The 25,307-nt window shown below is 39.9% G+C and overlaps 1 protein-coding gene across 1 annotated transcript; it reads right to left on the reverse strand.

The window, feature by feature from the left end:
* Positions 1-212: 212 nt before the first annotated feature.
* On the reverse strand, positions 213-25,089 carry TBC1D31 (TBC1 domain family member 31). Its single transcript, XM_065752946.1, has 22 exons — positions 24,992-25,089; positions 22,705-22,851; positions 22,057-22,172; positions 20,447-20,625; positions 15,657-15,808; positions 15,078-15,237; positions 14,648-14,848; positions 13,298-13,474; positions 12,439-12,518; positions 12,198-12,344; positions 11,808-11,941; positions 10,687-10,820; positions 9,891-10,070; positions 8,653-8,885; positions 7,967-8,119; positions 6,797-6,932; positions 5,845-5,937; positions 4,338-4,478; positions 3,142-3,336; positions 2,560-2,710; positions 1,221-1,349; positions 213-586 (listed from the first exon to the last, which is right to left on the reverse strand). The coding sequence occupies exons 1-22, from the start codon at positions 25,066-25,068 to the stop codon at positions 444-446; spliced, it is 3,258 nt and encodes a 1,085-aa protein (XP_065609018.1). The 5' UTR covers positions 25,069-25,089; the 3' UTR covers positions 213-443.
* Positions 25,090-25,307: the final 218 nt, after the last annotated feature.

Here is a 25,307-nt window from a genome sequence, read left to right on the forward strand (position 1 = left end):
GCAGCACACATTCTACACCGTCTCTGTACACTGCTGTTTGCATTCGACTCCCACTGTAAAGGCCTTTTTTCTCTAAGTAACTGCACGTACCCTGCTGCAGCTTGTGGAATCCACTCACATGTCACTCACCAAAGCCCTGTTTTCACTGTGGTTTCACTTCATCAAGTCAGGGCTCAGACTGGAACAAACAAAGTATACAAATACTCTATGTTTGTGCAATAACAGCATGGTAAAAAGTTTATTTTATAAGTAAAAATAGTATTACAATTATGGAGAAAACAACGAGGCTACAGACACTGCGCACATCTCTATTTTTATATAAAAATATTTCCAAAAGCCTTTCTCATAAGCACTCTAGGATCAGTCCTTAATCACATTACTCACAGACAGGGTCTCGCTGATTGATGATCTGAGAGTGCAGCTCGGATCCAGAGCAAACCACCTCAGGTTGTCCACCTGGTGGGTGAGATGCGGGTGGGAGGAGGCCTGGCTCGAGCCCGTGCAGTGAGCTTCTGCCTCAGCTGCCTCACTTCTGCCATCAGTTCCCTCTCTTGCTGTGCCAGTTCTCCTCTTCTGTCTAAAGATGCTGAAATGCAAGAAACTCAGACTAAAGGTTGCAGCTGTTTCCTGTAAATACCACAAGTGTTATCGGAACCCCCCCGTCAGTAATGCTCTGTTTTATTACAGCCCCATAGCCACTCAGGGGTGGCAGTGTTACATTCGGTTACAGAAAGGCCAGACGCTGCTGGGGTTCCCTGGCAGCTCCAAAGGTGTTTCCTGGTGCAAGCACAGTGTTCTGTGTAAGATGCAAGTGATTTTAAAACATACTTTCATTACTGCCTAGGACAACCCTGACTACATTACTGAAGACTTCTTGACCATAACTCTGAGCAGGATTCTCATGAAAGATGGTTCTGCATACGCTCAACAGCCCCAAATCACATGTGATTATGAAGGCCGAGCAAATAGAGGCGAAACGATCAGGTCAGAATGGGACTAAACTAGGTTGAGGTTTAAAATGACCAGCCTCACAATGCAACGCACTTCAGGCATTTCCTACCCACGCTATTCCTGGTAGTGATTCATTTTTTATGTTTCTCAGGTGCAGAATACAGCAGTAATCTGCTTTACTATCCGCTGAATGCCCACACGAGGAATGAAGGCTCAATCACCCATCCAGGCGTTCCAGTAACGCACTGAGAAAAAAGGAGGGCCCTAACTTAGAACCTCACTGTGTGATGATGACTGTGCTGCAGATAAATCATTCAGGCAGATGTTTCCAGGCTTTGGCACCTGCTGGAGTTGTGCCCCTCCCTCTGCACACCTGGCTTTTAAATCATGCTGTCTCTCTGTCAGAAAATGCAGAGAAAGCATTGTTGTCATCACAGAACTGTAGGGGTTGGAAGGGATCTCCAGAGATCGAGTCCACCCCCCTACCAAAGCAGCTCCCTAGCCCAGGTTGCACAGGTAGGTGTCTGGGCGGGTCCTGAACATCTCCAGAGAAGGAGACCCCATCACCTCTCTGTGCAGCTGTGCCAGCGCTCCCTCACCCTTAAATTGTAAATGATTAAATTTCTAGTGAATTCTTCTCACTTGAGGCAAAAGAGTTTTTCTCCAGGGAGCAAAACTGGAACAATTATTCAGTCCAGTTAATGGCAAGCAACATTTGCGCAGAGTTTGAAGACAATTTTTGGTCTACAGGGCAAAGCCATGCTTTTCATTTTAACAAATTACAGTTCTATATGTGGTGTTTCTCCCCCTATAATTAATCTTCTGACAAATGGGCCACTAAATTCACGTGGAATATGGCTACTCATACTTGCTGTTCTAGGAGACACTCATTTTAACAACTTGCAGTTGCAAATTACTCCTTATTAAAACCATGAGGGCAAGGTCTGAAAAAGTTTGCTGAAAGCAACTTCAATTAATCTTCATACTAGTTGCTAATCTTGAGAATCCTTAGAGCTGGAAGAGACCTCTGAGGGCCATCTAATCCAACTCCCCTGCAATGAACAGGGTGATCAGGTTGCCCACGGCCTGATCCAGCCTCGCCTTGAAAGCCTCCAGGGATGGTGCATCCACCACAACACCAGGTAAACTGCTCCAGTGCCTCACCACTGCCTGTGGAGTCTCCTTCTCTGGAGATATTCAAAACTCACCTGAATGCTTTGCCATATAACCCACTGTAGAGAGCCTGCTTTAGCAGGGGATTGGATTAGATGTTCCCTAGAGGTCCCTTCCACCCCTTACAATTCTGTGATTCTGTAACGGGTAGCCAACAAAGCTTAGAATCCCATCCACACAACAGGAGTGAAGTGATCTTACAGATCATTTATAATGCTGCATCTGATGGATATCAGTTAAGGTTCCTATCCGAGTATGGATTTATATATTGGTTTCAGGAAAGAATACTGCCAAAAAGCACACATGTAAAAGAGTTTAACCTACATTTAGCTTTAATATTAGATAGTTCATTTGTTTGCTGCTGATCAATCCAGACCTTCACGCCAATATCCAGTGCGCTGATCCACAAGAAAACTGCCCCTTCTACATACTCACCAAAACAGCCATTCTCTCTCTGCAGCTTTTCAGCCAATTCTAATGCATCATTCATTTCATCTTCTAAAAACTGCCTCCTGTGTTCATCTGCAGCAGCAGCTGCCTTCTGCTCTTCCTCCAGTTGCGCTTTTCTCCATGTAACTTCTTCCCACTGTGCAACAGAGATACTGAGTACATCCTCAACAGATGCATTACAAGAAAAAAACAAGGAAGGAAAACCATCTGCATTGTTACAGACTACACTTCACCTTTAAATCAAAAGGTGTATTATTACACTGAGTGAATGTTTATTTTTGAAACATTTCTCCTTCGAACACCTGCAGTAAGGTAAAAGTCTTCATTTAGAGAATAAAAAATGACAGAAACTTACTCAGTTAGGAATATGCCTCCTAAAATATCTTGAACCTAAAACATCCTTACAAATTTGCTCTAGAGCTTCCAGAAATTTGTGGTTGAAACAGGAAAGGAGTTGCTCCACAAACTATTTCTTCTACATCTTTCAGTTTTATGCTATTCTATGTTATAGGCAGTGATGGTGACACTTCTGCCAGTCCTACTTAGGAAAAAGAAGAATGCAGGTACCTTTTTTTCTTCTGCCTCTCTCATGGCTTTCAGCAGTTCAGCTTCTTTTACCCTGTTGTCATGCAGGAGCTTGGCTATCTCTTCATAACGCTTCTCACGGTCCTGACCATCCCGCCTTTGTTTGTGCAATGCTTGCAGCCTCCATTCACTGTCAATGCACTTCTGCTCTGCTTTGGCTAAGTTTTCTTTGGCCACCTAACAAAATATTTTTCTTAACAGGAATCCATTTACTTTATTTCAAGTACAGCCTTACGTACAGATAAGGGAAGATCTTTTTTCTGTCAAACTAACGCGCCCTATGGTATCACTGTTTGATGTCCTTAGCAGGAGATTGCACCTGCTGTGCCACCCCTCCATTCATTACAGCAGGCTGTCCCTTCTGTGAGGAATGTCTTCTGCTCCTTTTTCATCCTTGTTATTCTTTCCCTCACTGAGGGCCTTTTAAATGAGACATACACCCCCTCCAAGATTTAGAGAATTTTGCTTTCTTAGCATGGATTTCATACGACTTACAGGTGCACTTAACATGAGATTGATACCTGAATGCCAATACTTCTACCCACATCCATCTGCTTCCAAGAATTGAAGGTTGTTTACAAAAAATTGGGCCCATATGCTTATTTCTAGACAAAATATAAATGCAGATGCCAAGCATACGGGTAGTGGGTTAGCTGCAACTATTTTTCCAACTGTGCGGTTACAAGTTCTGAGCTTGAAAATCTGAACGATTCCTAATGTCAACCTATACACATTCATTACTGTGATCCAAAAGACAGCTTCTGCAACTGAATTTCACGCCAAGTATTACCAACTGAAAGTTCCTCTGCACATTCCTTTTGTTTTATTATGATTACAAACAAAACATGTTTCTTAATAGGAGAATAACTTGTTCCCAAGAGCACTTTTGAGTTTTAACAGTCTTTTAAGTTTGGGAAAGTAAAAAAAAAAAAAAATTAATATTCATGATGGTCCCAGTGTCACATAGCTGCTTGGATGCTTCAGTCAGACTATTGAAACCCTCAGAACTTTAAACAAGCCTCCTCTATCTATTAATATGGATATCTAGAAACTAGATTTCTTTAAAAATATATTCATGTTAACTTGTATTAACTAACTGCAACAAAACTACTATTAAATAGTATACCAGTTAACATAACTGTCTCCCCAAGATACATATGAAAATCCAAGCACCTTACCATCTGAGCTTTCTGTCTTTCTTCTCGATCTGTTTCTATCCATCTCTGAACAATGTGGTCTTCAAGATCTGCTTTTCTTTGGCTGTCATCTATCTCTTCTCTCATTTCCTGTGTAATTGTCTCTTGATCTTTGATAAGACGCTGCCAAACACACAAGCATAAATTACTGTTGCTAAGCTACTCATCATAATTTTGACTCTCTCTGTAACACTTATTAAAACTTAATTAAAGTAGTATTAGAATACATCCACACGTCACCCCACTGCCTAGCATAACCTACCATAAGTGTCCAAGAAAGTGATATTCCCTGCTGCTTTACCCACTCAGATCTGTGCTAAGCCTGAGTCATCAGAGTGATCTCTCAGCTTTACACCAATGTAATTCCATCCCATGGATTACAATGGAGCATAGAAACATAATTCCAACTGAAATTAATTAGATCCATCATGAAAATATTCTCCAGTTTTATGGCATACATTAGCCAAGACCTCAAAATGTTTCACAAATATAAATCAAGTTTCATGGTACTGAGACTTACAATAAACACAACTGCAGTCTGAATGCACAGATGATTTGTCAAAGCAGTACAAATCCACACTGGAAATTGAAATGTTAATTCTCATTTTTTCCTCATATTCATCAGGGCATATCTATACTGCTTCTTGAAGAAGGCATAATTCTCTCCCAGCCCTGCTGGAATCTGTTGGGCCTATACAGGCCTTTGTGGGCACACATATAGCTTTGGTTAGTTAAATAATTGCACAGTCTTTCTAGCCTAAAGAGGATGGTCACTGTAGAAACAGTTCCTTTAAACTGATGACTTTAATGGAACACAAGTGATCTTAGCTTGGTTTGTGTTATGTAGCCACAGGACAGCTGTATTTAATAAATAAATGCTCAAAGAGATTTAGCCCAGTTATGCTCAGTGTGAATGACAAAAAGTCTATCGTCAAAAGCTTTGAGAAGTAAAACACATGGAGACACATGCTCCAAAATAAGGTTTAGCTGTTTTGGATGGCTGTTTCTGCTTGCTTTCCATCCAGATGTGCATGCATGCAAGATGGGCACAAGCAGCTTTGACTTCTAAACACTTAACGTACCATTTCTAATCAAAATGGACATGACTAACGTCTTGGATTGGCCGTCTGGCTTTTCAATCATTTTTAATAGCTAAGTCATATTTAACTTTGCATTTAAACAATATCTATTGATATAAAACCTTTTAACACTGAATGATGATCTTTCAGGACTGTATGTAAGGCATTTGAGAAGAGGTGCACCCTCCCCATCCATTCCTTTTGCTCAATGATGCTGCTGTCAATGAGACATTCTATCAGCTACATCAATCTTATTAACTGAGGGTTTATTCTAGAAAAGATATCAGAGAGGAAACTTAAAACACCTTCCTTTTCCCTCACGTAGTCTGGTAGAACGAATACAACCAAACTGAGAACTGCGTAGGAAGAACCATTAAATATAAACATCTGTATAGTTCCCTAACAATTACCTGCTCAAAAAGCTGTCTTTGTGATTCAAGTTCCATCTGTTGTACTTCTATATCTTGAACAGCAGCAGCTGTTTCTTTCTCTCTCATGGATGCCTTGAGGAGAAAAGAAACACATGAAAATGGAGCAAGGGAGAAATTCTTCTCCCTTAAAAAAAAACAACAACAAAAAAAAAAAGCAAGAAAGTCCAAAAACATAAGTGACATCCTACTTCTAAGTTGTAGTTAACTTCCTGTCATATGATGAACAGTGGAAAATCCTGAACATCGAAAGTACAGGAGAAGCTGAAAGCAAGAGGCACAAGAATAACTGAATTCTGAATCCAGCTACGCGTTAGGGAAATGTCAGGGTATTTGCAAAATACAACTCCAAATTAAATACTCTCTGAACCCAAACTGCTATGGAGGACAGCAGAGATATGCAAGTGGCCACCTGGGATGAGCTGCAAAAAGAAGAATCTGACAACGTCCCAACTCAGCAAAGTGTGCTGCTCAAATGCACCAAATAGCTCTTCAGAGACAGGATTTGTGCCCACGAGGTTCAAAAGCTCATGCTCCACTCTCTCTCAGCATGGTGCTTGAGCTACTAAGCCTGCAGGAGCAGATGCAGACCTGGCCAAAGGCTGCTCCAGAGTTAATTTGCAGTCTGGGTACACAGCCCACAGACAACTGATAATTGACTAGTCCTTTAAAGGAGCTAATTACATTTTTCAATGCTGTTAATATAGAGATATATTTGGCTTATCCCAGGAATTCTGCCAGTTAAAACAAGACATGGGAACATAGGAAGTGCCAAATAAAACTGCTAAATTATGCATTTACACTTTAATTCATCTGCCTCGTGCTAAATACACCCCTGGGCTCACAAATCACAGTACATTTTAGTTAGCATTTTTTTCTTGGTTATTGTTCCCAATAAACCTTCAAGAAAAGAACTGCTGGAGCAATACTCAGCCTTTCTTGCAATTTCATCATCAAGACGTTTCAGCTCCATCTCTTGCTGATCTTGCTGGTATTTGAGAAAACGCCTTCTCGAAGCATCTAGAAATTGTAGCTCCTTTACTTTCAGTTCTCTTTTCACAGCAGCCAGTCTTCAAAGCCAAAATAAAGAAAAGCAAGGGAATTCGGATGGATAAGAGGTCAATAAAAAGGGGCACAAGCTCACACCACAGTTACTCACCAGTCTCTGTGAGCTAAACTCTAAGATATGAAGTGTAGGGCCATTGCTTTCATTCTTGTCAACTACCTGGATTTCATTTACAAGTCAAAATTAAATTCAGAGACACACAGACATCCTCTAATAGCAATCTCTCCCAATTAAACTTTGAAGCCCTGTGTTCTGTTTCTGTTGTACTTTAATAACCACTAGTTTAGTACTGTAATGATCCAGACCTGGAAACTATTCCTTAGAATAATTGTCAGTGCCCTGGTACCCATTTCAGCACAAAATTAGTCCTAAATTTATTTGCAAAGCATCAAATCCTTTCAAGGAACAAAACCACAAACTTAATAATTTGTTTTCAAAGAAAATTCTACTGCTCATTTCTTAGATTAAGAACCTAAGGTTGCAAAAGTTTCAGGAAAGTATTACTTCTGGTTGATCTAATATACTGTGGGGATGTTACAATTCTCTAAAGCCTTCACAACTGCAAAATACAGGAACTATCTGATTAACTTTGGTACTATTACAGCTCTTTACTCAGTAACTTATATACAAAGCACTTTTTTCTAACTCCACTAGAAATATAAGAATCTGTACAGTATATCACGAGTACTCTTGATACTGTAACTTACTCTTGTATTTGTAGTTTAAGTCTGTTCACAGTACAAGTATGACAATTAGATGTTCAAAAGCATTCACAATCTGAAGAGACCAGACAGAATGCTGAGAGCTGAGACAAAAACATGAAGTATCTTGGCCTTTAATATGTTGTTATCCCTTGGGCAAGGCAGTAATACAGCCCAGATCACTTCATTCCCACACCAAAATCTGACCGACCAGACCACACTGCTCTCCCACATTACAATTTATACAAATGAGTGGCCATTTACCCTTTACTCGTGGTTACAAATGTAATAGCAGGATACCGTAGCCAGGTCCCTAATGTTTTTCATACTGTAATACCTCCTCCTCCGTTCTGCCAGCTTTTCTTCTTCTTCCAGTACCATTTTTCGCCTTTGCTCTTCAGCTTCTCGGAGTAATTCCTGCTTTCGGTAGAAGGCTTCATCTTCTGCTTTCTGTTCCTGTGCTTTAGCTTCTAATTCATGCACTAATTGCCTAAACGGAATGAGATCATGTGTTCATATGTCAAGAAATCACTTGATCAATTTGAAATCTGTACTAGAGAAGAACTAACTGAAATGCAATGCCAAGAGAGCATGGCACCCCTCCTTATGTACTGATAAAATACATGGGAAGAGTTACAGTGCTGACTTGCACAAACAGCAGGGCACTTCAAACAAATGCAAGCATTTTCTTCCTCATTTCTTAACAAAAATCAGTTTCTGAAGCTGTAATCTTGTAATCACGGCTCCTGCTCATTTTGATCGTGAGCTAGGAACTCCTGGCACTACACAAAGTTGGACATGAATGGCTGAGAGAGATTTAGGTTCTGACTTCTAAACTTTCAAACTTTTGAAGACTGTCAGCCCAGTAATTTCTGTGAATTAACAAACATATTTGTTTTAAGGCCCCACGTTTTGTTTAAATTATTGCCTCTATTCTCAAACATACACATTATAAAAGAAAAATTGAACTGTGTCCACTTGTTCCTCCCAGTCTGACACTGCCTTCAGTTTCCCCATCGATACCTCTCTCTTAAGTATTCGATTTCATCTTGTCTGATCCTCTCCCGTTCCCGAGTTTGATAATCCACAACAAATTTGGGATATTTATTAAATACAGGGTACTGTCCTTTTGTAAGTGGCATGAAGTCATCGAGCACACGTTGTGGATGGATATCTGGTGGTGTAGTCTCCATAAGATGATAAGCTTGTTTAATCACACTGTTAATGTCCAGGTTGTTACGATGATGAAAGAAATACTGTAAGAGACAGGCTGCCATTTACATTCTACAAAAGATTAAGCAAGCTTTTAATACACCTTTGTAGGAATAATTAAGCAAATTAGCAAGTTCTATACTCCAGATGTTGGGGAAAAAAAAAAGGGGGGGGATTTTTTTAGTCTGCCCTATCAGTTAGTAAAATGTCATGGGCTTAAGTGACTTGACCCAAACTTGATCCAAGTTCTAGAAGTGTACATGGGTTCTTTTCCTTCTGTTCCAGCAACAGTTGTGTAAGACATCTGGGAACTTAGGTGTGATGAAGAGTGTCGTACTGCCCACCAGACATTCATTCTGCTGGACAAACCTCACTCAACGTTTAGAGTTTAAACATGAAACATGGAAGTTCCTCTTCTGGTAGGACTATTCTTCCTGTCAAAGATCTTCACCAAGAAAATTTTTCAATTAGCTACTGAAAAATTTGATGTCTGTCAAAATGCTCACAAGAGCATTTTGAAGGTGGAACCATTGTCTGCAGAGATATTTTCCTAAGAAAAAATGTTTTCATAAGAAAAATCCTCCTCCTTCCTTCTAAAGCTAAACATGAGAAAGCATTTTAATGTAGCTTCAGAGAAGGTCAAATAATACTGCCTAATTTTGCAATCTGAAAGCAAAATAATGAAACATCACAGAATCACTGCCTTTTTTCTCCTCATGCAGAAGTCAATATTAGAACCTCAAATAAAAGGCAGAATTATTTTGTGGTCGATAAACCACTGACATTTAGTAAATAACTTTTAGTGGCATTAGAAAGCCTACAAAAGCTGTTAGAATTCTTATTGCATGAAACTGCAGGAAACTGCTCAACTTTGTATTCATTTATTGTACGTTTGTCAGCTGTTAGATGGCTGCTCAGTAACATGTAATAATATATTAATATGGCACTGAAGCACCTTAAAAACTCGACAACAGCAGATATGGTGTTTTACAGTTCCCTGTAGCTACACCTTCAGACAACCAACTTAAAAAAAATAATCAAATGTTTACCTCAAAATCCTGGCTTTGCTTACAGAGAAGCAAGGGAGCTCTGGAACATATAACATAGGCAACGACAATCATTAGGAAGTATGAGGGGTGGTTAGAGAAGATATTATCGAAGACTTTGAGCCATTCCTCTCTTGTTAGAACCTCAGAGAACAGGGTTTCTAGAAGAGGCCAGGCATAAACCTGCATCGTTTGGGAAATGTGACAAAGCAATCCATTACTAGAATTCTACCATTCAGTTTACAGAAAAAATATTTGAAATATTCTTGCTTTATACCAAAAATCCATTTATTTATGAAATAAACTGAAACCACACTGGAATATAAGCTTTATTACCCACCATAAACATTCAAAAGTAATATGAGAGAAATGTACAAAATTTTCTTATTTAATTGGATGTACAAATATTCTGTTCAGCTTTGTGAAGCTAAAATTAAAATCATCGTTAATGTTACACATGTATAACTATGGTTTAAACTTACTTACAGAATTCACCACACTTACGTCCAATTAAAAAAAAAAAAAAGTAAACATGCATTTATAATTTGACCAGTAGATTTTCAAGCAACATGAACTTGAAAGGGAAGGATATTTAAGAACTACAATAGCACATACAAGAGATTTATGACCATGCAAAAAGAAAAGCTTCAGGAAAAGAATGGTAAGTTCTTTACGCTTCTATATCATCCGATATTATTTACTGAAAATTCCTTTAAAGGATTTATGTCAAAATAAAACACTAAAGTACTATCAATCTATGCACTGATACTTCATATACAAACATCAGCTAGAATGTTACCTGTGAAGTCACACTGTATTTTATTAAATGCTGAAGGAGTTCTTGGTCATGATGTGCTAAAATATTTTCCATCATACTAAGGATATTAACCGGAGGATTGGGGAAATATTCAAACCAGTGCTGACAAAAATTAACTAAAAAGAAAAACAAAACACAACCCAATGTAATCCAGAGTGATAGATTCCTGGCAATCTCATGGTTTCATTATGAAGACTACAAATGTAATAGGAAATTTTAAGCAGCAAAGCCCACTTAAGATATTCTTCTCTCTCTTCTTCCCGACCATTTATTCCAAAACCATTCCCACAACTCACTGCTCCTCCAAATGCAAGCACTCATGTCAGTGCAGAAGTACACAGTGAACCAGAATGGGGAACTAACCTGTCTGAAAGGTACAATTTAAAAAAGCCACCATGCTGTGGGAATAAGTGGTTGGAGGCAGGTGGGAATACTTCAACCACTATTTCCGTCTCAGATCTGCAGCCCGGATCAAGTAATTTTTAACATGCTAAGAAAAATTTCCGTGAGCTTGGCTACTTATTCACTAACAGCATGTGTTTGCAAAGTGGATATGTATGGTTGGCAGCACAAAACTTCTGCAGACTTAGCAACAGCTGCAACAAATAAATGAAGTGTAGTGCACTTTAATTTAGTATGTTTCTTCAGAAAACAGCCATAGTGAGCTTTCAGCCAAAAGTCCAATTTTGAGTTACCACGTGTTTAAGGCAGCTAAATACAGTAAAACTTTATGAGAGATCGTTCCCTTTTGACTGGAGTTGAGGTGGGTTTGAGTACTTTTCCCATGCCTGAGATACAGATTTTAGCTATTCAGTACAATACCATTACACTAGATATCCTTGTTCTGACTGAGACTTTGCAAGTACTACAAAACTGCTCACTTTTGCTATAAAGGGGAGTCTAGTAGCTTGTTCTGATTTAAAAACAAATTTTGGTTTTAAACATACAGTTGCTACATATTAATTTCTGGCAATAAGTTTAAAAGCGAAACAAGGGAGCTCTTAGGAAACCACTTCATTCATTTCATCAGGAAAAGGTTTTTTTTTGTGTAGGAAAGCTTAAATATGTTGCTGCATATTTGACATTTGAAAATCATTGCTTACCTACTACCGTAGCAACAACTTCAAAGCAGATCAGCTGGTTGTTCTGGAATAATTTTACAAATGGGAATGCGAGCAAAGGAATATAAGGTGTCTCGCCAAAGATAGCAGACCAGTGAGCTAGAGCTGATAAGGTCCTATATTTAAAGGCAAGCAAAGGTGTAGAAAACATGGGTACAAAATCAAACAAAAAGTATAACGTGCATTTTAAAACTATCATTTAGAAAGACTGCAAACTTCAAAACAGATGCAGACTTATACCAGTTACAAAAACAAAACTGTGTTTGGGCACTACTATTTCATTTTAGCTGATTTTACTATGTGACTCATTTGAGATCAATACATGAAAATATAAATCCATAATATCTTAATGAACATAAATACACATTTTACCTCTGTAAAACTCTCAGCAGTTTCCTGCTTTTGATGGGATACTCATTCTGAATATTCACAAAGGCGCAGTGGGTGCCCTTATCTATCAGGCTACTGAATGCTAAGTGGTTTTCAGGAAGTTGTAATAAGGAACGCCATACAAACATCCTGTAATTAAAATGCAGACTTAGTCGAGCAACTTCTCTTTCACAGGCCATTAAACACAAGCAAACTGCTTCTGAGCAAGCATGAACATGCATACCTGTATTTTGCTGGATACTCGCCATATCCTTTCAATAAGGCCTGCAGTCGTTTCTTGTTTAATCCACCTGGCAATTCATTCTACAAAACAGGGAATCAACAGCAAATGTGAGGATTTCTCATTCTTTAGCCTGTGCTCCATTCAATGGCAGGAGCTAAATACTGAAATTCCTAGCATACTTTAAAAATAGATACAATGTGTACAGCTTTATTATCCTAAGTGTTTCAACGATGACAAACATCACTCATCTTCTGCTAAAGTATGGAACAGCTGCTACTGTCTTCAGATCAGACCCTGTCTGACTAAACTATACATAATTAAATGATAGATATAGTCAAACATAAAGTATACTGACATAAGTAATGGTTTACGTTGTGATGTTACAGGAGAAAACAATGTATGTATATATATATGCATATATGAGAATACATATATATATACATGATACTTAAAGACATAAAGAGAAGGCAGCACAGCAATAAGGAAAATATAAATAACAGTGATGAATCTTCTAAATAATTAAGAAAAATGGAGTAGCTTCTAGGCAGACATTTTAGAAGAGCTGTTTGTTAGCAGGGAAGCAGATTGGATCTAGCAAATATCCACGTGTCACAAGCTGAACAACTTCAGAGGTGCCCAAACCTGACTGCAGCAATGGCAGTCCTGGTTGCATCACATAATGCAGGAAGTACGGACAGAACCGAAAGAGGAAACGGTGCTAAAATTCCTTTAACTCTGCTCAAATATCCAAACGAATCGGTGCCTGAACTTACTCTTCAAAGCAAATGGTTGTGTTTTTTTTCCCCCAAGGAACCTTAAATGTAGGCTGGAGAACAAAATGTTCACAACTTCTTCCTACCTCTTTATCTTCAAGTGGTGTATTCATTTGCACTTTCAGCAGTCTGGTTTGAATTCTGCTTCCTTTGGATTTCCAAGGCTGCTCTGACCTTCCTGAAGTCACTCTCATTGTCAGCGTGTTTGCTTCTGACTTATTCTTGGGCCAATCTTCTACTACTTTGAACAGCGGAGGTGGAGGCTAATATTAAGTGAAAATGACTCAGTTAACATCTTGTAAGACAGAATAAATAACACTATAATGTGATGTCTATTTTATACGCAATATCATTGAGCTTGAAGGCCATAGTACAAAGAGCAGAGCCGTATTTATCACAGAAACAAATACACCTGAATATATATGGCAGTGAATTAAACTACTGTAATAAACATAAGGACTGTGAGAAGGCATACACAGCTTCCAAATGTCTTCTCAGACATCGTGTTATTTCCTTGTTTAGCAAACACTGAAATGTAATTGAGATAGTATAAATGTTTACCATGTAGTGTTCAGGTTATTTATCTTAGCATGTTTCTCAATGTTAATAAAAGACTTTGCATTTCTATAGCACCTATTAGAAAGAACACAGAAGACTTTTGCAAACTTTAATTAAGCTTCAGTGTTAGGTAGGTATTAATTCAATTTTAGAGATTGGAAAAGCAAGGAACAAAGTGGATATCCTAGTTCATGTCAACCTGGCAGCAAAAGTGCAAATGGAATGCATATGTGACTTCTTTACACATCCTTCCTCAGCTCCAACTCCATCATTATCTGACGCTGGTTACTGTTTACTTCACTGACATAGTGATTAAAGATAAGTGCCATTTCTGGATTTAGAAACCTGACTCCCATTAATAAATTACTTTAATAAAATAAGAACTGGTATTTACAATGTTTGTTATTTAGGAAGTATTACAGTATGATTGTGCCATAATGATGGATGCTAGGATCGAGTAACACGGCAAGAACCATTCATGCCTGCAGTTTAAGAGATTATTAGTTGCAAAACATTTCTTGGTAGGAAACAGAACAGAAGCAGCACAAAATTATGCTGTTTCCATCTCTCCCAAAATGCCATTACAAAATAAAATCAGTCCACATTAATCACTGCAGAAAGAAATAACATCTTCCTTTCCTTCCAGAAGCAAAACCAGAGTGATCCACTTCAAAAATATTGCATTACCAGATAGGCTGGATTAGAAATTAAGGGAACTCAGCAAACGACTTTTTCTGCTTTTGTAGTGTTAAGTATGGCACTCAAACACTTGTAAGCCAATGACATGTCAGCAAACTACCGCTGATACAAGAGTTATGTGGACAAGTGTCATCTTTAATGGGATTTACTGCAATTATAAGAAATATAAAACACTGTACCTTATTCACCTCCTGACTCAAAGCTTGGACACTGTATAAATTAAGGCTGCCATTTTCCATCACTGATGCAATATACTGTCCATTGGGGCTAATTGCTGCTGTACTAATTCCTTCTTCATGACTCCCAATGACAAAAAGAAGTTTGTATGTTTCTATACTGATAAATCTCATAATATTATCTTGACTTAACACTCCAAGGACCTGTAAGTCAAAAGGATTCATCAATAATGCTGTCAATGTCGAGCAAAGAGGAATACCAAATTAAGAAATGACATTCCATTAAGCTAGAGCAATAGAACAAATATTTAGCAGAGTATCTTTCCTTTGGCATGGCAGGGGCCCACATCCCCACTGTCTTCAAAAAGCCCCCCAAATACATGTGTTCAATCAAGTAATCAAGTACCCACTCTTAGGTTTGTACATAACTGACCTGATTGGAGCCCCCATCAAAACTGTCAGGGAGGAATTCCAGGTGACGGACAGCTCGTACTTCCGTAGGCATCTGGATTATTCTTACCAACTGCTTTGATTCTAAACACCATAAGTGAAGATGATTTGATTTTCCACCAGCTACAAAAATCCGGCCATCTCTGGGTCACAGATGAAGCAAAGTTTCCATGAAAATATTATAGTTTAAGCTAGTATTAGCTACAAAGACAGAGATCGTACATTTTCTTCTATGCCCTCAGATCACTTTGGAATCTGTCATTACTCCTGTCACACTCTCCTGAAAGCACAGAACAGTTTCTAAATAATAAAATTTCTTCTGTAATGAATAGCTTAAATGATTTTTTACTGCTCATTAAAGGAACTTTATTTCAACTGCTATGAGACTGTAATAAGAACTGCTATCGAAGCCTTGTTGCAAGAATCAGTCATAGCAGATTTCAAATGCTTATCACTGCATATAGTTCAATACTTCCATAGAACATTACATATAAGAAGCAAACCTATTTTAAAATTACAGGTTTTGTAGTCTGCCTTTAGAATGTTTCAAATAGCAACTTACCTGGTAACTGCAAAGACCTTGTAATGTAATGCAGAACCTTCTACTGGAGTTGGCAACTGGTATTTACAGTGAAGGGTATCAAATTCCCATGCAAAAACAGAATTATCTTTGAAACAGCTGAGGATGATGTTACTCAGTGGAAGAAAAAAAACCTGAAAGAACATGAAAAAAGAAAAAAATGAAATGATGTCACCAAGTGAATGGCAGAATAAAATACACCAAGAAACCATTACAGAATGACTATTACTGTAACTGTGTGATGAAGCTGCAATGCAAAGCTTCCATTGTGGTGGTGGAGTTGTGGTGGTGAACAGAGGTAAATCCAGCTGATGAATGGTCATGAATTATGCTTCCCAGGAGTCAGTACTGGGGCCAGCCCTGTTTAATATCACCTGGATGAGGGGACTGGGAGCACCCACGGTTTACCATCTGCAAGCTGGTAGGAAGTTGATCTGCTTGAGCACAGGAAGGCCCTACAGAGGGATCTGAACAGGTTGGATCAATGAGCTGAGGCCAATTCTATGAGCTTCAAGAAGACCAAGTGCTGGGTCCTACATTTTGGTCACAGCAACCCCACTGAATGCTACAGGCTTGGGGCAGAGTGGCTGAAAAGCTGCACGGTAGAAAAAGTTCTTGGGGTGTAAGCTGACAGCCAGCTGAATGTGAGCCCACACTGTGCCCAGGTGGCCAAGAAGGCCAACAGCATCCTGGCTCAAATCAGTACTCATCACTTGTGAAGCTACACTCTGAATGTGTGCTCAGTTTCAGGGGCCTCTCACTACAGACAATTTATCTCACTGAAATGACACACAACTTTATCTGGGTTATTTCTAAGACTGTTCCTCCCTCTTCTGGAGGGTTCTTACGACTGTCAGAGAGGGCATAATAGAGATGCTGGGAAAACACACCCAGCTGGGGGAAAGCATGGGAGCCAGGACATGGGGGAAAGCATGGGAGCCTACAAACTCACCTCAGCTTTCAAGAACCTGTAAATGCACTCTATGAAGCACTTACCCTTAGGCTTAAACTCCTCAGTTTTACACAGAACTACTGAAAGAAAGTAATACTTGTACATAGTTTAGCAGTGTATTCTGCAGCTATGAAATGCAGTTAGTCACCAAAGAAAATAAAACCAAGCTTGCATTTTTATCCAATAATTCCAAATACGTTTACTGTTTATATGTAATTCCTTTTAATAAAGAACTATAAAAACGAACTTTTTATATATGGCTGTTATTGGATGCATTTTTGCTTAGTGACAAGTCACTGATCTAGATCACAGGTTCTGCTCTGGTAGCAGCATGCAGCTTCAGCCAGTTGCCTGTAAGCGTAATTTTGAAGGTTAAATTCAAAACATTTTCTGGTATTTGAGCACTGAAAGACTGACTACCTGAAGAACTCACTGGCTGAGATTTGCAGTCAGTACCAAAAAGTTCAGAGTTCTGCTCTGAATGATTTATTTGGACCTTGAAATCTGGATACACGGCACGGGATTCATCGTGCTGAATGTCAGTGACTGAAAGTTAGATGTCCAGCCCAAATTAGTCACTTGACAGCAAACAAAACTTACCTGTGGGGAAAAAATCACCTTACCTACCACAGTCATTCATGTTTAGACAGACTGAGCTGCACGTCCTACCTTAGAGACTCTGAAGAAGCCTAGACAAAAACCTGAGGACATATATACACCTGTCATGCAGATGGATCAAGTTAAGCAATGTGATTTCCACCTCACCTTTTCTTACTTCCAATTACCTAAAAAGTCTGTGGGTCCTCCCAACAACAAATGCAGCCCTAGAAGAGCTCAAAGTTTCAATTTAAGTTTTGGCAAAATGGATCAGTTCCTCATTTTCTGCTTTGTCCTAAAAAAAAACACCACAAGCTGGTCACAAGGAACTGCTGAATAAGCAGCAGTGCTTTGAAAATTGTCATTATAGGTGTCTTTTCTTTAGCTCTTCTTTCTTATTTGTCTTTTTTTCAACAGTATGCAACTCATCCTCTGTCATTTTAAATAAGCTCTGTCTCATACCAAGTGAGCAGAGGGGTGTGTTTTGGAGTGCAAACTGGGCTTAAATTAAAGAGACTCCACAGAGTACACCGCAGATCAGTGTGAAACTAATACAGACTCAAACAGCAAGCAGGAATCCAGTGTTGGACAGCATGTGTCACAGTTGTATCTAGTAACAAATCTGATCTTTAATAAAGCACTTATCTGTATGTTTTGAATTGTGGCATGGGAGTAAACATCATTATCACTGTTCTAAACACTGCAAAATGAAATTCAGATAAAATGGATTATTTGCATAAAGTCCTATTAGAAATGGTAGACACAAACCAAATTCTTCATTTATTCCCTCAACAGTATTCACTAATACTGGACTTAAAAGTTTATTTCCATACTGTAACGAAATTCCATGAGTCATTCATGAACAAGACTTCTTTACACTCTACACTCAAGAAAGATATTGAGCAGCAAAAAAATCATAGGGAGCTTTAAGACCATCTATTTCCAGCCTCCCTGCCACGGGACACCTTCCACTAGAGAAGGCTAATGAAAGTCCTATTCAATTCCTTCCAGTGCCTCACCAGCCTCATAGTGAAGAATTTCTTCCTTATATCTAAACTAACTCTATCAGTTTAAAACCATTACCTCTCATTCTATCAGTACAGATCCTTTTTAAAAGTCTCTCCATCTTTCTTATAAGCATCCTTTAAGTGCTGAAAAGCCTTTCAATAACAAAATCATATAAACTAAAGAAATCTCTCCTTTGAACAGAAGACATGATAATTATTTTAGTGATGTATACAACACAACAGTTTTAATAAAGCAAAAAAGAAAAAAAGTGTACATAAACTCCCACAGTAATTGCTAGGTGGCACTGCAGGTTGACAAAGTTTCTGCCTGACTAAGAACACAGTGAAAGTACTCAAAAGAATATGCTTGTCCTCTGCAAAATCAGCACAGTTTTTAGTGACCAACTTGATGAGAAATTTGGTTTGAAGTGGTATTTGTAAGACTATGCTGTAGAGCAGCACGTATGTAGGCAATGAAGCAACAATCCAGGATGCCAAAAAGGCCAACGGCATCCTGGCTTGTACCAGCAGGAGCAGGGAAGTAATTGTCCCCCTGTACTCAACACTGGTGAGGCTGCACCTCGAATACTGTGTTCAGTTTTGGACCCCTCACTGCAACAAAGACATCAAGGACCTGGAGGGCATCCAGAGAAGGACAACGAACCTATGAGGTGTCTGGAGCAAAGGATTTATGAGGAACAGCTGAGGGAGCTGGGATTGTTCAGTCCAGAGGAGTTTTAAGGGAAACCTTACTGCTCTTTGTAACTACCTGCAGGGAGGTTGTAGTGAGCTGGGGGTCAGCCTCTTCACTCATGTAACTACTGATAGGATGAGAGGGAATGGCTTCAAGTTGTGTCAGGGGAAATTCAGACTGGATGTTAGGAAATACTTCTTCTATGAAAGAGTGGTCAGGCACTGGAGTGGGCTGCCCAGGGAGGTGGTGGACTCACCGACCCTGGAGGTATTCAAGGAACATTTGGACACTGTGTTGAGGGACATGGTTTAGAAAGAACTATTAGTGATGGGTAGATAGTTAGACTGGATGACCTTGTAGGTAATTTCCAACCTTAGTGATTCTATGATTTTATTATATTCTATGATCTGGTACTGCAGTGGTACTTCCTGTAGTATTTATGCTTAAGTAACATTTGGTGGTGTAAGTGCACATACTTAAAGCAGCATAATGCTATAGTAGACCTATTAATATCACACCCTGATACAAAGGTACTCTTTCTCATCCCCTAAGCTCTTCCAGTGTAAGTGTCTGCACAGCAAACCAAAACAAAGAAACCACTGAGCTAAAAGGCAGCATTTTCTTTCTGCTGCATTACTTCTCAGCTTTGTTTGCACCCACATTCATTGTTTTGTGTGTATAGGAAGAGAAGCTTTGGAATAAGTAGATGGCTAAGTGGTTGTGACTGTTCAAGTTAGAATTCCCACCACAAACCTGTTTTTTGAACAATACTCTTAGAATCAGAAATTTGTTCAGGTTGGTAATTAACTCTGGAGGTCCTCTGAGACCATCCTCAAGTCAAAGAAAGGCACACTTTCAGGTTAGACTGGGTTGATCAATGTCAAATCCAATCAAGTATGTAAAAGTAAAGTTTCCTTACACGTTTCCAGCAGATCTTTGTAACTACTGACTGCCTAGTGGTCTGACTGACATGACAGGAGAACAGTTAAGGAAGTTAGCCCAAAGAACACAGAAAAGATTTAGCTGCATTTTTAAAAATGTCATAGAATCACATAATACCTTGAGTTGGAGGGGACCCATAAGGACCATCGAGCCCAACTCCTGGCTCCACACAAAACCATCCAAAATACAAACCCTGTGGCTGAGAGCATTGTCTTATCACTTCTTCAACTGCAGCTTGGAGCTGTGATCACTGCTATGGGGAGGCTGTTCTGTGCTTGATCATTCTCTGATGAAGAACCTTTTCCTAACATCCAGCCTGATCCTCCCCTGACTCTCCATGCCACTCCCTCGGGCCCTGTTGCTGTTGCCAGAGAGCAGAGCTCAGCGCTGTCCCCACATTCACCTCATGAGGAGCTGCAGGCTGCCACGAGGCCTCCCCTTAACCTGGTCTGCTCTGGGCTGAACAAACTCAGCTGCTCCTCATACACCTTCCCTCTGTCTTCAAGTACTGATTTTAGCACGTGGTGTTACTCCTCCTGAGGTATGCTTTTTTACCCTTTAGCAATTACTCTTTACTCACCTGCTGTATACCCACAGACTGACGAACATTGAGCTTTCTTTTTCTTTGAAAGGTGTCCAAGTCCCACAGCTGAGCTGTATCAGTGGATGTGGTGATGGCATATCTCCCTGAGCCATGGACAGAGATGGAAGACACGGAAGAATTGTGGCCTCTCATCCAACTAACTAGTTCCTTAGTTTCTGCAGGATGAAAATAAAAAGTAAAGAATATGAAAGTCATTCAAAAGGCAATGACTACTACTTTATTTTTCATACCACTTTATGCTTCATGGCGAGCACTGTGCTGTAAATGCAACTTTTAAGCATACTTGATATATGACCATTTACCATTGCAATCCAACAAACAAAAACCAAACTCTTCATTTATTGTATCATAAAGAAACAACCTTCTCATCTCTAAGTGACAGGTTTTATTCTCTGCTCTACACAGAAAACTAACTCGCACAGACTCGTTTAATTTAGCCCAAGATTAGAAGTCATGAACACTGCAATCAGGTAAAGTAAGCATGCCTCGTGGGCTGATTATTTGATGTGAACATCAGAAGAAATATCAAGTAGTTGAGACTGAATGTTCTACTTAGAGTTCTTCACTTGTTTTAACTTGTGGACAATTTGTATGAATGATTAGGCAGCTGTTTACAGGTGCAAGGAAGAAAGGTTTAATGACAATGGGCTATGACTACAGGAAAGCACAGTCAGAAAGCAACACCTCATTAACTGTTTTAGAGTCAAAAGCATTTTTATGCTGTGTAATACATAGTTAGGAAATAGAACCTCTGACTACATTGTTTCTCACTTGTGACTGCATGACCACTAATCTTTCCTCAGCAACTAAACTGTATTTGTGGCAAGACTATTTACATCAGCTATTTTGTCTGACTGTCCGTGGGGTTATTCCAGCTGACAGATTACAGAGAGTGGCTTCTAGAGTAGGGGATGGAGCTGATTATTATCTAATATTTTGTTAAGGATAGTCCATCCAATACTGACTTATGTGAAGTACATTTATACACTAAGACATCCTCCAGTATGATTTGGTATCTGAAAACAGCACTATCTCAAAATGCAGGACTGTGGGATAATTAGTAAAACTTCTCAAAGTGCACCCAAAAACTAAGCCTGGCCTTATTGTGATTAAAAGAAAAGCAGAGAGGATTTCAGACTTTATTTTCCTCTTTTCCCTTTATTTTGGGATATGTTACTTTAAAAACTGCACTAATAATACCACACTCAAACCTTCTAATTGCAAGTGTGTGACTCCCATGGCTTTTTAAAAAGGTTTAAGCCCAGATGATACAAGATAATACAGCTGGAACTTTTGATACATTAACTAACAAATAATTAATTGTCAATGCCCCTCCCCACGTAAGCAAGCCAGAGGCACACAGCTATCTGTGAGATTAATTTAGATACTGTTTCCGAATAAGGATGCAGATCTACTGGAATTCTCAAAACAACTGACAATTATTTAAGTGTGTACTGTCAATTTGTTGACATACATTACTCCAAAAATAGTTTACAACTGGTCCAGTTGCAAACTTGACAAATTAAAATAAAAATGAAAATGATACAGTTAAAATCCACATAATAAGGCTCTCAATTTCTCCTTACCTGTATCAAAGCACTTTACAGAATAATCAGCCAAAGCCACGAGGAATTCTGTCTTTCTGCGAAGATTAAATGCCAAAGCAGTGCAAGCTTGCATTGTTCGCTGAACAAGCCTGAACCTATTTAAAAATACATGTTCTCATTGTGTGAGGAAACTTTGATTCAGAATGTCAAGTGAGGTATTAACTTAATCAGTTTCAATATATTTCACTAAAAGAAAAATGAACTCAAAAGAAAGAAATTATATCTTCTTACACTACACGTAAGTATCAGTGTTAACTTGAAAGCATAAAGTTGAGAAGATATAAATGTATTTGCATACAAAACAGTACTAGGTTGTTGTAATTCCTGGCTTGTATTAATTGATCAGCACAACTCCTTTGGTAGTCTTCCATCACTGAAGTTCTGTGAAATTGCTGTTCATTCAGTTTAGTTATAAAATTTTTTATCTTGTGCAGCAGCTGAACTAATGCAATAGTACACAGGGATCCAACATGAGACACTGGTTTGGAGCTTTAGCTCTGAGCAAACCACCATCATCTGCACAGTCATGGAAAGCTAAAGGTTAAAAACCTGTGGCACGGTGACAGGCAACTTTTACACCCTTCAATATTAAAGGCAATTAAAATGGCATTATATAAATATTCTCACCTGTTTCCATTCAGGTCAAAAACATATATATTCCCTTGATGATCTCCAGCAAGTAGAGAATCTCCAGAACTGTTAAAAGCCACATTCAGAAAACGTATTGCCTTGGAATGATATCCTGTGGTACCATGAATTATGTTTACTATAACTCTGTGGAGAAAGCACACAAAAATGATTGTTTTCAATTGTTTTATAACCAGGTATAAAAGATTAAAATGTCCCTAGATTACTTTTTTACAATTTTAATCATTCATACTGTTCTAGGAGAAATCTGCCATGAAAAACATGTCTTTGAATATAAAAAAAAAATACACTGAACAAAGGAAATGATTCACTATGTTGGAAGGAAGTTAGAGAGTAAAGCAGGTAGGAGGAAATTCACTGTTCATGGTCCTGCTACATGTGGCTGCTAGCTACTTGATTTTCATTTATATTACTGTACGATACTAACTTGTATGCTTGCTTATCGTGAACCAAGCTATCTGAAAACCTAGCTCGGCACTTGGCAAGGGACTTGGCTCTTCATTGTCACAAGACAGAAAACTGAGAAGTGACAAATTATCATAAACTGCTTCGGTTAGACACTGGGAGGCTGGGAGGTAGGGGAATCCATGTTAACCTTGCTTCTTTCCAGCCTTCAAAAGCATTAAACAATCCATTTTATCATTGTTCACGTGAGATATTATGGAACAAAAGTTTCTGCTTTTTCACATTCTAACCTTGCATCATGCTATTGGCACAAAATAAAGCCATATGAAAAACTGAAGCTCATGTGCAGTGAAAGCTGTAAGAGGAAGCAGCACACTAAGGTTTGTGTGCTGCTCCTAGATTTCTTGGATATTGCTGGGCAAACAAGTTATTTTCTGTAATCAAGTCGATGTAAATTCAGAGTCAAATTAAGTAACTAAAACTGTCCAGAATACTGCATACTGTGACCACGATAATGTACGACAGGGATACCTCCCTGAGCCACCAACAAACAGGAGAGCACAGTATGTAACTGCTACCTGCATGCAACTACTGGTGTGTATACCAAGGGTGAATGCACATCAGAATGGCCATGCAGCTATTGCTGCAGAGTAGATATAAAACTGATAGCACTTCATCCCACTACACCCATTCCTTTCTGGGATAAGAGTGAAGAGCCGTAAAAATGAAATTAGAAAGCAAATCAGCTTATCATTACAAGTTTGTGATGTTAGTATCATTAACATCAATAAAACATAACATGCAACTTGTGATTCTAAAAGCAACTTGAAGTGGGAGTGTAGTGCCAGCATCTCCCAGGACTTCCTCAACACTGCTCCCTGTATTGTTAGAGTCCCTCCGGCACTGAACTAATTCAGTAGACCGAAGTGGAGCTGCACCCAGATTTCCCGTGGCAAATACCACGTAGGCTCTCAAAAGCAGCATTCTTACTGCTCTTCCCCTTGGGCAAGACAGCGTTCTTCTTGTATTTCATAAGCAAGAACTGTAATTAAACTCTTGTGAGGATTTGTCCGTGGTATTTTCTTAATGGAGAAAAGAAAAAAGGAAAACTAGATCAACACACTTTTGACATCCACAAGCTTAGAGCTGCTACAACACTGGAGATCATAGTGTTCTCATGGTTGGGAAGGACCACTACGATCATCTAGTCCAATTGTGCACCTATCACCTACACTGCTCACTGAACCACGTCTGTCAGTGCCATACCTCCATGCTTATGGACCACCTCCAGGGATGGTGACTACACCACTCCCTGGGCAGCCTGTGCCAGTGTGTCACACTGCTCTTCTGGGAAAATTTTTTCCTAACATCCAAGATGAACCTCCCCTGGCACAACCTGAGGCCATTCCCTCTCACCCTATTGATGTCACCTGGGAGGTGAAGAGGCCGACCCCCACCTCAACACAACCTCCTTTCAGGCAGTTGTAGACAGCAATAAGGTCTCCCCTGATCCTCCTCTCCTCCAGACTGAACAATCCCAGCTCCCTCAGCTGTTCCTCATAAATCCTGTGCTCCAGAAACCTCATAGGTTCGCTGTCCTTCTCTGGACACACTCCACGCCCTCAGTGTCTTTCTTGTAGTGAGGGGCCCAACCCTGAACACAGCACTCGAGGTGCAGCTTTACCAATGCTGAGCACAGAGGGACGATCACGTCCCCTCTCCCGCTGGCCGCATTACAGCTGATACACGCCAGGATGCCACCTGGGCACGCTGCTGGCTCATGTTCAGCTAAACGCCGACCGACAAACACCCTCTGATCCTTTTCCCCCGTGCCCTCGGTCTCTCCCTGCCCCGCCGTTACCCGCCCCGTGCCGCCGGGCTGGGTTTGCGGTGCCAGATGGGGCCCTGCTCGCGGTGGCCCAGATCACAGCTCGGCATCCTCAACCGCCGCTCCCGCGCTTGCCGCTTCCCCTCAGAGTTCCCTCGACGGGGGGCGCCGCACGCGTGGTACAGCCCTCTCCCCCTGTGCCGACGGGGAGCGGCGGGAGGAAGGCGGGAAGTGCCTCCCTCCAGCGTGGACTAGACCCCGAGCGCGGGGCACGCCGGGAGCTGTAGTTTCTCGCGGAAGCCGGGAGGGGCGGGGCCGGAAGTGCGCGACTCGGCCGAACTCTGCGGCG

Source organism: Cyrtonyx montezumae, unplaced genomic scaffold (assembly GCF_038088225.1).
Source record: "Cyrtonyx montezumae isolate F1298 unplaced genomic scaffold, pur_monq_1.0 scaffold_8, whole genome shotgun sequence".
Lineage (NCBI taxonomy): Eukaryota > Metazoa > Chordata > Aves > Galliformes > Odontophoridae > Cyrtonyx > Cyrtonyx montezumae.

What these genes read in the sequence shown, in the direction of transcription:
- TBC1D31 (XM_065752946.1), bottom strand. Translation starts at nt 25,068, where the DNA reads ATGCCGAGCTGTGATCTGGGCCACCGCGAGCAGGGCCCCATCTGGCAC. An exon ending in TGTAAAGTGCTTTGATACAG is followed by an intron (nt 20,626 to 22,056) that starts GTAAGGAGAAAT and finishes TTCATCCTGCAG; the next exon opens with AAACTAAGGAACTAGTTAGT. An exon ending in TGAGTCAGGAGGTGAATAAG is followed by an intron (nt 13,475 to 14,647) that starts GTACAGTGTTTT and finishes ACTTAATATTAG; the next exon opens with CCTCCACCTCCGCTGTTCAA.